At 45.0% G+C, this 14,007-nt stretch overlaps 1 protein-coding gene across 2 annotated transcripts in view; it reads right to left on the bottom strand.

Moving 5' to 3' along the window:
- LOC142088639 (antigen WC1.1-like) overlaps positions 1-14,007 on the bottom strand; it is a 70,080-nt gene that overhangs the window by 25,958 nt on the left and 30,115 nt on the right. The window contains exons 5-9 of one of the 2 annotated variants that reach the window (XM_075164156.1): positions 5,989-6,303; positions 4,183-4,491; positions 2,285-2,599; positions 1,164-1,475; positions 412-729 (exon numbers count right to left, since the gene is read on the bottom strand). In XM_075164156.1, coding sequence (XP_075020257.1) covers positions 412-729; positions 1,164-1,475; positions 2,285-2,599; positions 4,183-4,491; positions 5,989-6,303 — 1,569 coding nt within the window. Of the gene's footprint in view, positions 1-411; positions 730-1,163; positions 1,476-1,972; positions 2,600-4,182; positions 4,492-5,988; positions 6,304-14,007 lie in introns of both variants that reach the window. The other variant, XM_075164149.1, reaches the window with a different exon arrangement.

Genomic DNA, 14,007 nt, shown 5'->3' with positions numbered 1-14,007 from the left:
CAGTTTCTGTAACAGATGGGTTACAAAATAAGAGAAGAGTAGAAACAGTTCTAATTTACTTTAGAAAGGCTGCAGGTATCTATAAATATAGAAATGTCACAGAATAAAACCTATTTAATTCCCAAGTGACAGTCAGAATATGTGGCAATCATGGCCAAATTAGTGTTCTTATGACTTCTGTATTCTATTATTTCTTTTTGATTCTGTGAGATAAATTCTTTAAGAAATTCTGAAGAAAGCATTATGCAAATTACACTTGCTTCCTTAACTATCATTTGTCCCTTGCAGTATACAAGCAGGTAGGTATTGCAAGCTCAGACCCATGCCTATTTAAGATCTGGTGAGACCACAGTACAAGGTGGGCTAGAGGCAACCCAGGAAGCATTCTGTTCCTTTCGCACAGTAACTCACCTGAGCAAATCACACCAACGTCTTCAGCAACTCCCGTTGGCACTGTCTGAGAATGGGAGGTCTTACAGAGCATCAGCTGAGTCTCATTTCCAGCACACTGGACACTTCTTAAGCCCACAAGACCCATGCCTCGCTGAGACCTTGGAAGGTAATAGGCTTTCTTGGCAATTCCACACTGGAGCTGTCTGCATACCACATGAGCATCCTTAATGTCCCATTCATCATCCAGGACTCTGCTCCACATGCCATGGAGAAAGATCTCAACTCGCCCATCACAGCGGCTCTCACCACCTGAGAGTCTGAGTGATTCATCAAGACCTGGGCTCAAGAGAGTTGGAAAATTTATTGAATAACCTCTACTGCTCTTACTGCAGTAGAAATAACATGCAGGAGAGAGATGGAAGACAAATTTCTATGTTAAAAAATGGTAAAAAATTAGTTCTCATCACTGGTTAAGGAGACAGCCTCTGTTAAGGCTTTGTTTACTTTCATGCACACAAGGGTCTGCAATGGGAAGTGAGAAAGGTATCCCCAGCTCAAAGACTAGATCCTGTGAGGAGTCAGGCACATGTAAACAATGTGAATCCCTCTACTAAATGAAGTTTTTATACTGAAACCAAGGTTGGAGGCGTGGGGGAAAGGAAAGGGTATTAAAGACAGGCTGACATACCAGACTGACTTGGCAGAGTGAGATCACCAACGCTGCTTTGGTCTGAAGTTGTACTACCCATAAAAAGCCACTCCTGACTTACCTGAGCAAATAACAGTGGCTGCTTCTCTAGCTGAACAGACTGGATTGCCCAAAGTCACTTGAGCACAATCCCACAGGCAGGACTCTGTCCCTTCACAGTGAAAAGCATCTCTCCATACAGGCCCATTCCCGTCCACAAAACGTTCTCCTGTCTGGATTGACTTTGCATAGCCACAGTTCAGCTGATGACAGAGAACGCTGGCAGCTTGCAAATTCCAGTGGGAGTGGCAGAGTCTTCCCCACGTGTCTCCATGGCGGATCTCCACTCTGCCAGAGCATGTGGTGCCATTCACCAACCTGCCCCCTGGGCACCCTGAATATAAGAGAAAGTGACTACTGAGATGTCACGTTTGTAACTGCTCATGAGCATGACCTGAAAGTGACTGGGAAATGGGAATGAGTTTTCCTTAGCATTCAGTAGTAAAAATGACGCTACTGAGCCACTGGAACTTCCGTACTCATCACTAGACTTCAGTCCACCCTATTTTACTGAAAAGAATGACTAGAAATCAGGATCTGGTTCCCTTTGCAATTTTTAAACTCAGGGCACTAGGTTTCAGGGCTCTGGGTGAACCAATAGACCTTAATTGTTCTGACCAATCTCACTTAGGGCGTCCAGCTATGCATCCTTGGGCTACTGGTCCAAGGCCTCACTTAAACCTGGACCAGGCCTTCAGCCAGGTGTAACTGTCTCCAGTCTTGTCTGAGACAGCTGCTGCTCCTGACTGTACTCTCCAGTTGATCCCTCCATCTGATTGATTACTTTGCCTTGTAATTACTTTGCCTTGACTTACACCTTGTTATCAGTACCTTCCTCTGTCCTCTGTGCAGATGCTTTGGATTGTGCCTTGATGCACACTGCCTGTGTTGTCCTCACTCTCTGCTTCCAGCTTATCCTACCTTGTGGAGGAGCCCTGTTCTTGTTGTGCCCTGACACTAGGAGCATTTCACAGAGAGCAGCCTCGTGGTACCGGTGAAGTGCAACCTCAAATCCTGGAAACGCCTGTAGCAGCAGACAAAAGACAGAACTTGGCTCCACAGACACCCTCTGGATTTTGAGTTCATATTTTTTCTCAAAGAAGGAGTTTTTCAGTTCTCCTCTTAGACCTTTCTGCTGCTCACCTGAACATACCACACGAGCGTCTTTTCCAGCAGGGCATTCATCATGACCTAGCACACTCACAGGACAGTCTCTCAGGTGTGAGCCATTCTTCTTGCAGCTGAATGTGCCATTCCAGACAGATCTATTTCCTTTCCCAAAGGACTGTCCACCAGGTATCAGTAGGGCAACTCCACAGTCCAGTTGCTGGCAGAGGGCATTGGCAGCTGGTAAATCCCACAGGTAGTCACACAGGGTTCCCCATGTGCCTCCATGAAGAAGCTCTACTCTCCCTGAACATGTGGTACTGCCATTTGCCAGCCTGTACCCACCATAGCCTGCAGGAAGAATAAAGGAAGTTAGCAGTTACTTTTTTTTTTTTTTTGTGCTCTTGCATTGGAAATTGTAAGGGAGCTCTAGCTGCAAGGAACTAGCTGCGAGGGACTGGCACTCACTATGTCTCAGGTTACTGGGAAGCATGTTAGACCAGGATGCTCATAAGCCAGCTCTGAAAAAAAAAGTCTTTATTGTCCATGTAGCCTGCACTACATGACTAAAAGTCTTTTGACTCTTCAAGTTGTCTCTCCTCCTCTGCTCTGCTCTCTCCTCTCCCCACAATACTGCTGCTACCTTGCAACATCTTTTCTTGCAGAGGCAGTTCCAGCATTGCCTTGCATTCTCTCATGTGAGAAACTCAGAGTAGGAGCTGCTAGCAGCACTCGTTCAGTAGTTGGTCATCTCACATCACCCGGTAAGCAGCAACTGCAGTGTGCAATTCTCAACTTTCATCCATGCCACGGAACAGGCCGTGCCCATCAGCATATTCACAATGATTTAAGTGCAGCATGGGTAAGACTGTGGTGTCCTACTGCCAGCCCCATGCAATCCCTCTATCTTCTTACACTGTTACTTCTTACCTTTGTCTGGTCCTTGCATCATACTCCCCCTAATGAGACCTGGCTTTCTGCTCTGAGCTGTGACTTGCAAGATGGAGGCAGGAGCCAAGACCTGTCAGTTACTGATACCTTAACTGGGCTGTTTGGCAGCCACAGCTCCCCAGCCAGTGCTCCACATCACCATGGCTAGTGGATCAGTGTCCAAGGCAGTCTTGAAACAGACTGTAGCCTTTTGACTGGGAAATGGACATGAACTGCAGTCCTTTCCAGGCTTGTTTTGTGACACGGTGTTGCCAGCAGCTCTGCCCCATGTTCAGTTGGCCCCTTTTGATTTGTGCCCTCAGGAAAAAAGTTGTGTTTGCTAGGTCTAATCATCACTTTTGTAGTGGGTGGCAATGTTAGCTGTATTTAGAGCCCCCAGCAGACATGACTCTATGGAGTTCTTAAATAATGTTATCTGGCAGTCACAACTAAAGTCATCCAGGCCTCTGACAACTTTTTCTTTGATTTTTTAAATAACTTAAATTTGTAACTTGTGCCTCCTTTGATCTTTTGGAGGTATGGTACCTCTCCTAATTTTATAATTTACTGAAGTGCCAGGGATTAACATACACACTGGCAGCACAGAAAATAAATTCATTTCTCCATTTTCCTGCATGTCTGCTCTGGCCATCTCTCCTTTTATGTATATAAGAAAGACATGGAAGGAACTCTCAGCACTATTGAGTGCGTACCTCTAGTAGCATAAAAGAAATTACAACCCTTTTGAGATCCGCATCCCTGGTGCAGAAGTGAAGTGGTTAGAACAGCCGATGTTAAATGCAGACTCTCAGTAGAGTGAATGAGAGATTGTGGGGCTGCTCTGTATTACTTCCTGGCCTTCCCTGCATGGCTTAAGGCACGATAGAGGAAGCACCCAAGAACTCTGAGGACCACAGAAATATACAGAGGCTCTGAACTGTGGGTTGACAAGAAGACGACATATAGGACACATGTAAATTACGTCCATCAGTCCAAAGTCTCACCTGAACATACAACAGTGGCATCATGAGAGCATGTCTTACTACGGTGCAGCATCCTGGGACAGTGTGCAAGGTGAGTCTCATTCCCTATACAGTGAAACTCTTCTTGCCAGATCCGTTCATGTCTGTCTCCAAAGTGAGTTCCTCTCAAGATATCCACAGCCTGGCCACACTCTAACTCATTACATATAACAGAGGCAGTTTTAAAATCAATGTGTGAAAAACAAACTGTAGCCCAAGTTTCTTCTTGCTTTACTTTCAGGTGTCCTGAGCAGGCAGTGTCCCCTCCAGTCAGACGCAGCTCAGAGAAACCTGGAAAAAATCCCCAAGAAATCCAGCATCAAAGGTTGGTTGTACTGACCTAATTTAACTCCTATACCTTCATGGGCAAGACACATGTCACCTCTCTGAGGACCACTGGCACTTTTAAATAACCATTGTGGCAATTCCTGTATGCCACTGACAAGAGAGAAAATGGTGTGTGGGAATGCTTATTTCTTAGTATGTGAAAACACGAAATCCTTGGGAAGTTACAGAAGGAGGGAAGTTTTGAACATTTGCCAAATGCTTGAGAAGTAGCAATCCCCAAATAAATAAATAAATAAATAGCCACCTACTAGTGTGTGTCCTCAAGACTTCATTATTCAAATGAATAGGAAGCTGAAGCGCCCCAGAAAGAGAAAGAGGAAATGTTGCATCCATGTTGAGAAAAGGCTAAAAAGACAGTCTGGAGATCTACAGGCTGGTCAGCCTTACTTTGATACCTGGGAAAACCATGGAGTGAGTCCTCCTGGAGCACATTTCTGGGCACAAGAAGAAGAATGGGAAGAGTCAGCATGGATTTACCAAGGGTAAACCATGCCTGTGTGACCTTATTACTTTCTCTGATAAAAGTGACTAGGTTTGTGGATAAGGGGAGACCAGCATGTGTCATTTACCTCACATTTAGCAAGGCCTTTGACACTGTCTTGCACAATATTCTTGTGTCCAAACTAGGATGTTACAGTCTGGGTGGCTGGACAACTACATGGTTAAAAAGCTGATTGGATGGTCAGGCTCAGAGAGTAGTGATTAGTGGGTTGCACTCTACCTGGAGGCTGGCAACAAGCGGAATACCACTTGTTGGGTCTTTCCTGGGACCTGTTCTGTTCAGCATCTTTACCAACAACCTGGAGGAGGTGATGGAGTGCATTTGGGGTGTAGGGGGAGATAACCCCAAGGGCAGAGCTGCCATTCAGAGGGACCTAGACAGGCTGGATTAATGGGCTGACAGGAACCTTACAAAAATCAAAAAGGACAAATGTAAAGTCCTGAAGCTGGGAAGGAGAAACCTCTTGCAATGGTACTTTATCCAAAGAGCAAAACCAAGCACACCTTGCAGAGGAAGGCAGCCAAACAAACATTGAATTTGTTTGCCATTGCAGACTGTCCTGTCTTAGCTTACACAAAGACCTGGAGAAGAAGGGCAATACGGCATAATACAGCATATTCTTGCTTCTCCATCTATACCTGCTTTTTCAGCCCCCGTTCCTGGTCAAAGAGCTCTCGTGTTGCCTGGGAGAGCTGTGGTAGAAACAAATAGTGTTTCTTTTTCTATGTCATTTACTATGTCTATTTCCATTCTGTGTCATTGCACAGGCAAAGGAGACACTTATAGTCAGCAGAAGACTGGTGCAACTTGCTTTGGCTGAGCAGAGGCCATGGAGAAAGTGTTACCTCTGTGCAGTACTTGGTTTTATCCATCTAGGACAAAGTTTTATCTCAGCTTCGTAGCATTTTTCTATTATACAAGGTTGGATGACTTCTTACCTGAGCAGATCACTCCAGTATCAAAGTAATGAGGGCAGGTAAAAGCACCCCATCCTATATGTGAGCAGTTCCAGAGAGCGGATTCATTACCACGGCAATCAACTCGATACAACCATGTTGGTCCAGATCCTTCTCCAAAAGGAGCTCGATTAAGGGCCTCAACAGCAGATCCGCATCGTAGTTGCTTACAAACAACCTCAGCATCTTCTATGGTCCAGTCACCATCACACACAGTTCCCCACTGCTCCTCATGTTTTACTTCCACTCTCCCAGAGCAGATGCCAGTTCCATTTGACAGCCTCAATTCATCAGCACCTTCATTCACAGAGACAGAGCAAGGTTATGGAAAGGACAGTGCCTTATCACAGTTATCTATTGCAGATGGTTAATGAGATTATTATTACTCTTAATTTACTCTTAAATCAGACTTATTCAGTTCACCTTTCTAAATAGTCCAACTTAAAGTTTTTTTTCAGAGAGTTGTGTCTTTATTTACAAGTTTAAGCTAACCACACTGCTAAAATGTAAGTTAATTCTAATGACAGGTGAGCTTTCTCTTCCTTTGACCTATCAGGGCTCGGAAAATGCTGAGTAATGTCGCTGCTGTGTGATTCACAAAGGCTTCAACAGAAACTCCTTCTTTCTCTTTGTTGTTCTGCCATGATGATATCTAGCTGAAAATGTTCACTAAGCACCAGTTTCTTCATTCCAGTATTCAGCAATTTCCCTAGTCTGCCTCAACTTCTTCCTCTCAGACAAACTATAACTTGCAACTCAGTGTCCCAATACTCTTTATTCTTCCCCCCTTCTCTTGCCCCAGCCACGGGGGTGGTCAGGGGGTACCCAACGAGAGAAGAGAATTACTCATGAGGAGTGGCGAGCTATCTCAGGAGATACAGCAGCATAAGCAGAAGACAGACAGGTAGGTCTTCATGTTGTTCCTTAGGCCCCACCATTCTCTTGGGGTGGGGCTGATGCCCAAAGAACCCTCTTTTCCTGCTCTGCTCCCAGATCTGCCTTTTTCCTTTGACATGGATACACATGCCCAGTCCTTTTAGCTGTGGACTCACAAAATAACATTACAGTTATCACAGAGCACTAGATAAAGAACCTGAGAGAAAAGGGAAGATGCACATGTTGGTTTCTTGCTTTACAGTGTTGGACTGCTACTACACATGCTTCAGATATTATAGCTTAGCACAGGGACTTAAGGCTAGAAAACACAGGAAGAATTTTGTTACACTCAAATGCAGGAATGGTGGTGGGACACAGAAGCACTTCTTAGGAAGCCAAGCTACACAAAGGCCTGCTAGGACCCAAGAAAGACAGGGAAACCGGTCTGAGTCTGCGTCTTACACAGACACAGTAAACATTGGAAAAATTGAAGCGTGTAGGCTTCAGGACTGGATGGCATTCATTTGTCTATCACATAAGATAGAAAGCTTGTCTCCATCTGCAAAGGAGAACAGAGGAACGATGGCAGGTGGGGCACCCCAATAAACCAGTCAGGGCCCTCTCCTGATCCCTTCTAGGGCTCTCCTAGCAGAGCAATCAGCCCCATTGTCCAGGTGTGAAACGCATCAGATGAATCAACATGAGGGCTTTCTGTGTCACCTTAGAGACTGAGGGGGCTACTACCTAGAGGGTATGGGACACTCTATAGGATGCAAGAGAAGAGCATCTTGGAATTGCACAAGGCTTATTATGGGATGTTTAGGAGAGGAATCAAAGGTGGGAAAAGGGAGGGATCAAGGATGTTTGGGTAGGAGCAAGCATAGGAAAATAGAAGGGTAAGTGGATAAAAGGATGAGAGTCAATGGGCACAAACTGAAACACAGGAGTTTCTGTCTGAACATCAGGAAACACTTTTTTACCATGAGGATGACTGAGCACTGGAAAAGGTTACCCAGGGAAGTGGCGGAGTTGGCTTCCTTGGAGATATTCAAAAGCGGTCTGGACATGGTACTGACAATTGGCTCTAGGTGGCCTTGCTTGAGCAGGGGGGTTAGACCAGATGACCTCCAGAGGTCCCTTCCAACCTCAACCATTCTGTAATTCGGTGAAAAGCGGCCAGTGGTGGATAAGCAGGCTGCTGGTCAATATGGCTGTCTGGCTATGCCCTGCACCAATCAGCACTGTCCATTGTGTCTTCTTATTAAAATCTATTTCTAACTGTTTTCCTGGGTGAGGTGACTCTATTCAGTGTGCATATGGAGTTCTAAGTGCCAGCAACTGGAGTTGGACCACAGGTCATAGAAGCACGTGTCTTTGGTGCTGTACTGGTTTTGGCTGGGATAGAGTTAAATTTCTTCACAATAGCTTGTATGGGGCTATGTTTTGGATTTGTTATGAAAACAGTGTTGATAACACAGGGATGTTTTCGTTATTGCTGAGCAGTGCTTACACAGAGTCAAGGCCTTTTCTGCTTCTCACTCCACCCCACCAGCGAGTAGGCTGGGCGTGCACAAGGAGTTGGGAGGCGACACAGCTGGGACAGCTGACCCCAACTAATCAAAGGGATAGTCCATACCGTATGACATTGTGTTCAGCAAAAAAAGCTGGGGGAAGAAGGAGGAAGCGGGGACATTCAGAGTTATGACATTTGTCTTCCCAAGTAATCATTATACATGATGGAGCCCTGCTTTCCTGGAGATGGCTGAACACCTGCCTGCTGATGGGAAGTAGTGAATGAATTCCTTATTTTGCTTTGCTTCTGCGTGCAGATTTTGCTTTATCTTTTAAACTGTCTTTATCTCAACCCACGAGTTTTCCTCACTTTTACCCTTCTGATTCTCTCCCCCATCTGTGACTGTTCACTCAGCTCCTCCTCAGATTTTGGCTAACACAGCTCATGCTAAGGCCTGATGTATGCTGGGAGCAGCGCCATTAGGTCAAAGGGAGAGCACCACTTAAGTCGGACAGGTGCCCAGAAAGAGCTAAAGGGCCATTACACAGCCATTATCACCTGCAGATTGCTGGCTCCTGCAGCCATTGTCTTTTGTCTGCCAGTTTCTTCAGAATCTGCTAACTTATGGAAATGCTATGGACCAAACTTCCAAGCTGGAAGGTATAAAACACCAGCCAAGTTACCCAAAAAGCCGTTGAAGCAGATGCAACAGCAGCTGGACTGCTGAGGCTTTCATGCTTCCCGGAGTGATACAGGGGACGCCCGCACCATGATGGAGGAGGAAGAATGAGCACTCTCACTGACTTTTTTTTTTTGCTCACAGATGCACGAATTAAGAGTTATGGGTTATAAGTTATGAAACGTTATGACTTGAATCAGTGAATTCACATGACAGACTAGTCTGGGCAAAGGGGAAATGAGCCCCTGTTGTTGTGTTTGTTTATTGTATTTCTTAATGAGCTTCTAAAATAAAGTTTAATTCACACAGTACGTTGTCCTGTAAATTTGAGAGATCCAAACGACTGTGACACCCATCCCACCAGGGGAGAGTGAGCGAGCGGCTGTGTGGTGCTTAGCTGTCTACTGGTGTTAAACCACATCAGATACCAGCAACTGGAGTGAGTGAGGGTGTATGAAGAAGCTGCTGAATCTTGTAAATGTTTAATTAAGATACTATGGGAACTGTTATAACATAGTATTTTGATAAATTGATTTTTAGAACATGGTCATGAACCAATAGGCATGAACTTGAGATAAATGAAGTGTCTTTCAAACTGTAAAAATTGTGCCAAGTTCCTCAAAGATCATGTCCTAAATTAACCTACCCTAATTATAATATGAAAGCCACACCTCCACTGCTGAAATCTCCCCTTACCACATTAATCCCCTTACCCACTGAACATGCGTAGTTGATGTTGAGAATGACAAAGCAAAATGGTAATGAGAAAATTATAATAACCAATCTGTTTGGGCGGTATGGGTGGTAGTTAGCTGATTTTAAGATATAAATAAGGACTTGTTTTGTATTTTGGTGTGCTCGCTTTGTGGAATTACCACCTAGCATCCATCTCTGCACAGACATGAAATAAACAAATATCTCGGCTCTGTGTGTGAGATTGGCTTATTGCACACTGGGTAACAAACCCTGTTTGAGGGACAACAAGGGTACCACATGTCAGTGTGTGATTGCCAGTGATTATCAAGCTGGACTAGCCAGTGGGTAAGTTAATTGAACCTGGGAAGTATGTGTATGTGTCTCTGTGAGTGAGGTAACTGGAGAAGTTGGCTACCAGAGGGACCAGAGGGCCAACTACTGGAAAGATGGTAAGGTCAGGGGTCAACTCAAAGACCCATTTCAATGCGTGTCAGTGCATGAAGCAACTACAGAGACTGAGGATCCAGGACCAGACTCTGGATGGGCTGAGTGTCTGGAGGAATCCAAATTGTATGTATCTGCATATTTCCCGCTGATAGACTTTTATTCTGATTGGCCAGAGAGGAAAACATAGAATCATGGAATCACAGAATGGTTTGGGTTGGAAGGACGTTAAAGGTCAACTAGTTCCAACCCCCTGCCATGGGCAGGGACATCTTTCACTAGATCAGGTTGCTCAAAGCCCCATCCAACCTGACCTTGAACACTTCCAGGGATGGGGCATCCACAACTTCTCTGGGCAACCTGTTCCAGAGTTTCACCATCCTCATTGTAAAAAATCTCTTCCTTACATTCAATCTAAATCTACGCTCTTTCGGTTTAAATCCATTGCCGCTTGTCCTGTCACTATAGGCCATGGTAAAAAGTGTCTTTCCATCTTTCCTATAAGCCCCCTTTAAGTATTGAAAGGCCACAAGGAGGTGTCCCCAGAGCCTTCTCATCTTCAGGCTAAACACCACCAACTCTCTCAGCCTTTCCTCATAGGAGAGCTCTTCCATCCCTCTGATCATTTTTGTGTCCCTCCTCTGGACACGTTCTAACAGGTCCATGTCTCTCTTCTGCTGTGGACCCCAGAGCTGGATGCAGCACTCCAAGTGGGGTCTCACCAGAGTGGAGTAGAGGGGCAGAATCACCTCCCTCAAACTGCTGGCCACGCTTCTTCTGATGCAGCCCAGGATACAATTAGCTTTCTGGGCTACAAGTGCACATTGCTGGCTCATGTCCGATTTGTCACCCACCAGTATCCCCAAGTCCTTCTCCACAGAGCTGCTCTCAATCCATTCATCCCCCAACCTGTACCAATCCTGGTGATTGCCCCAACCCAGGTGCAGGACCTTGCACTTGGCCTTGTTGAGCTTCATGAGGTGAGGTTCATATTCGCCCATTTTTCAAACCTCTCAAGGTGCCTCTGGATGGCATCCCTTCCCTCAAGCGTATCAGCTGCACCACTCAGCTTGGGGTCATCTGCAAACTTGCTGAAGGTGCACTCGATCCCACTATCTATGTCATTAATGAAGGTATTGAACAGTACCGGTCCCAGTACAGACTCCTGAGGGACACCACTTTTTACTGATCTCCATTTGGACATTGAGCTGTTGACTGCAACTCTTTGGATGTGGCCATCCAGCCAATTCCTTATTCATTGAATAGTCCATCCATCAGACCCATATATCTCCAATTTAATGACAAGAGTGTTGTGTGGGACCATGTCAAAGAACTTACAGAAGTTAAGATAGATGACATCAGTTGCTCATGATAAGGCCATTGGTGCTGTTTGTGTTTGTGTCACTGTTGCATGGCTCTGTCTGTGTGGCCAGCCATGTACACACACATGTATATGTGTGTGTGCGTATCTGTATATCAGTATATGTGTGTTATATACGTGTGTGCCTATTGGGACTACAAGTTAGCCTTGCTATCACTTGGACCTCAGGAAATAGAGCTGTATCTGCCTTGTCTTTTATCACGCTACCAGTTTCAGCAACCCCTGCACAAGAAAGGTTTTTGAGAAGGATTTTATCAAGCAGTAATCAGATGTGTAAGCAGTGATAACATGAGAAAGATACATGCCTTAAACCTTGGAATACAGGCCAATCTGAAATGAAGACAGGTATGTCATTATTTGCTGGATATAAATGTTCAATTGAATTACACATAGAATATTGAAATATTTGAAAGGAATTTTATGTTTCAGAGGAAAGGAAGCTCTGCAGCTTTTGTGATGGAACTAAAAAGCCTGTGGCACTTTTTAAAAATTTAAGTCTGCCCCTTGACAACTAAATCATTCTGTACTCATCATGTTCATCTGTTAACCATTGCTGTCAGCTCATGTGCCCCTTGGAACCAAATTTTTGGATATGAGCTTTGTGCGTCTGAAGGAGAAAACTTAAAAGGAGAAAATGGAAAAAAAATGCTGTGTTGACATTACTGAACCATGTGAATTGAAAGCCACTGGCGTTTAGAGCATGAAAGAGGACACAACAATATGGGTGGAAAATCAAATGGTAGAAAACCGCATGCAGGACCTTGGTATTTCCAGGTTAAGGACAAACTACAAGCTAAGTACACACAAGAATCAGGAAGAGCTTGGCTACCACATCTGAGACTTGTCTTCAATTTGATCAGATTTGAATTTCAGCATGTTAGGGAACAGGTAAATCCCTGAAGAGTGCTGGCAACTTCTTTTGGGGCCAGGAGGATCATTCAGGTTGACCACAGAGCTGGAGAAGGTTTACAGGACAGTCACATAAGCAGCCTAGTAACTTTGGCCCCAATTAGCACTGTTGCGAAACCTGACACACAATGGAAAACTAAAGCAAAAATCTGTAGGACAGATTTGATCCAGTTGTCGGTGCCCTGAGTGCACTAATAATCCTTATTGGCCTTGACTTTCCCCACCTGGGGTCTCCACCCACACACTCTGCCCATGGGCCCAGGCCTCCATTTAAGCATAGACCTGGACCTTCTGTCCCTGCCTGAGCTACATTGTAGGTGCCTGTTCAACTCAGGCACAGCTGTGCCTGGCCATGGGCCCTGTTGATCTGCACTCTGAGCCACAGACTGACTTCTCAGCTTGACCTTGGCCCTGTCTCATCACCATGAACTTACCTGATGATCTGAGGCAAGTTGGCAACAAGAGTTGAACCCAACTACCACCCCTAGGTCTGTCCTGCTTGCCTCTTCTTGGGTACTGTGGGGCTGGACCCTGGCTGGTGAGGCCCCTGCCCTGCCAGACATGTTATCGCAGCGGGAGCAGCTGGCCCTTGCTGTACCCCCGTACCAACTCTACAGCTCATGACTCATAGGAGTCACCTCTCCAAAGGCAACACAGTTAGCTAAGACGGCCACAATTCTTAGTGAGTAAGACTGCACTGGAAACAAGAAAGGTATCAGAACCTGACCAGGTACCAAGAGAAACCTGCAGTACTCATTACGACCCAGCACTGGGCAGTGATGTGAACAGAAAACAGTGCAGCTGTGCACATCTTGCAAATAGTCCAGAAAGACACCTCTCAGAGATCATGTCCTATCAGTGATGGCATTTGATAAGCAACAAAAGGTAATTAATTTGCACTAAGAGCCTTGGGTTTTCCAGTAAGGCTTTTCAAAGCAATTTGGTGTGGAAAATATCACCTTCCTTCTCTTCCTCAAGAAAGAGAGGTGTTCCTACATATCACACTGCTTGCTGTCATCTGAGATTGTGAAACAGGAATATATAATTTTTCTTTGCATTTGAAAACAAATCTAATTCCTCTCTCTATTCCCTGTAAGTATGTCAGTCTTAGCCCTGATGCTAATGCAGCCACTTCCCTCAGTAACTAACCAGTGTTTCATTTCTCATTCCAGAGTAAACTGCTGGCAGTAGTCAACTAAAAGGCAATTTTGCCTCCATCTCCATGTGGTCTGTAGCCTGATTCTTCCCTGCTTCATGAGACAGAGACAATATAGCTTTGTCATACGATCACCTCTTATGCATAGGCAATGGTTTTACCTCTTTCCTAACACTGCTGGACTTCCTCACAATTTCCTGCCTATCATTTAGATTCAGAAACACAAAAAGTTTAAGAGACATTATTCAAGTGACTGACAAGTAGTAAATTCCAAAAAATATTTTTTCTGCAAACTGTCCTCTCTCCTCAAATTTTCCGAGTAAGAAAGTCACTCACGTAAGTAGCAC

The sequence above is a fragment of the Calonectris borealis genome, chromosome 1 (genome assembly GCF_964195595.1).
Source record: "Calonectris borealis chromosome 1, bCalBor7.hap1.2, whole genome shotgun sequence".
NCBI classification, from domain to species: Eukaryota; Metazoa; Chordata; class Aves; order Procellariiformes; family Procellariidae; genus Calonectris; species Calonectris borealis.
This window is presented reverse-complemented; position numbering and strand designations above follow the sequence as displayed.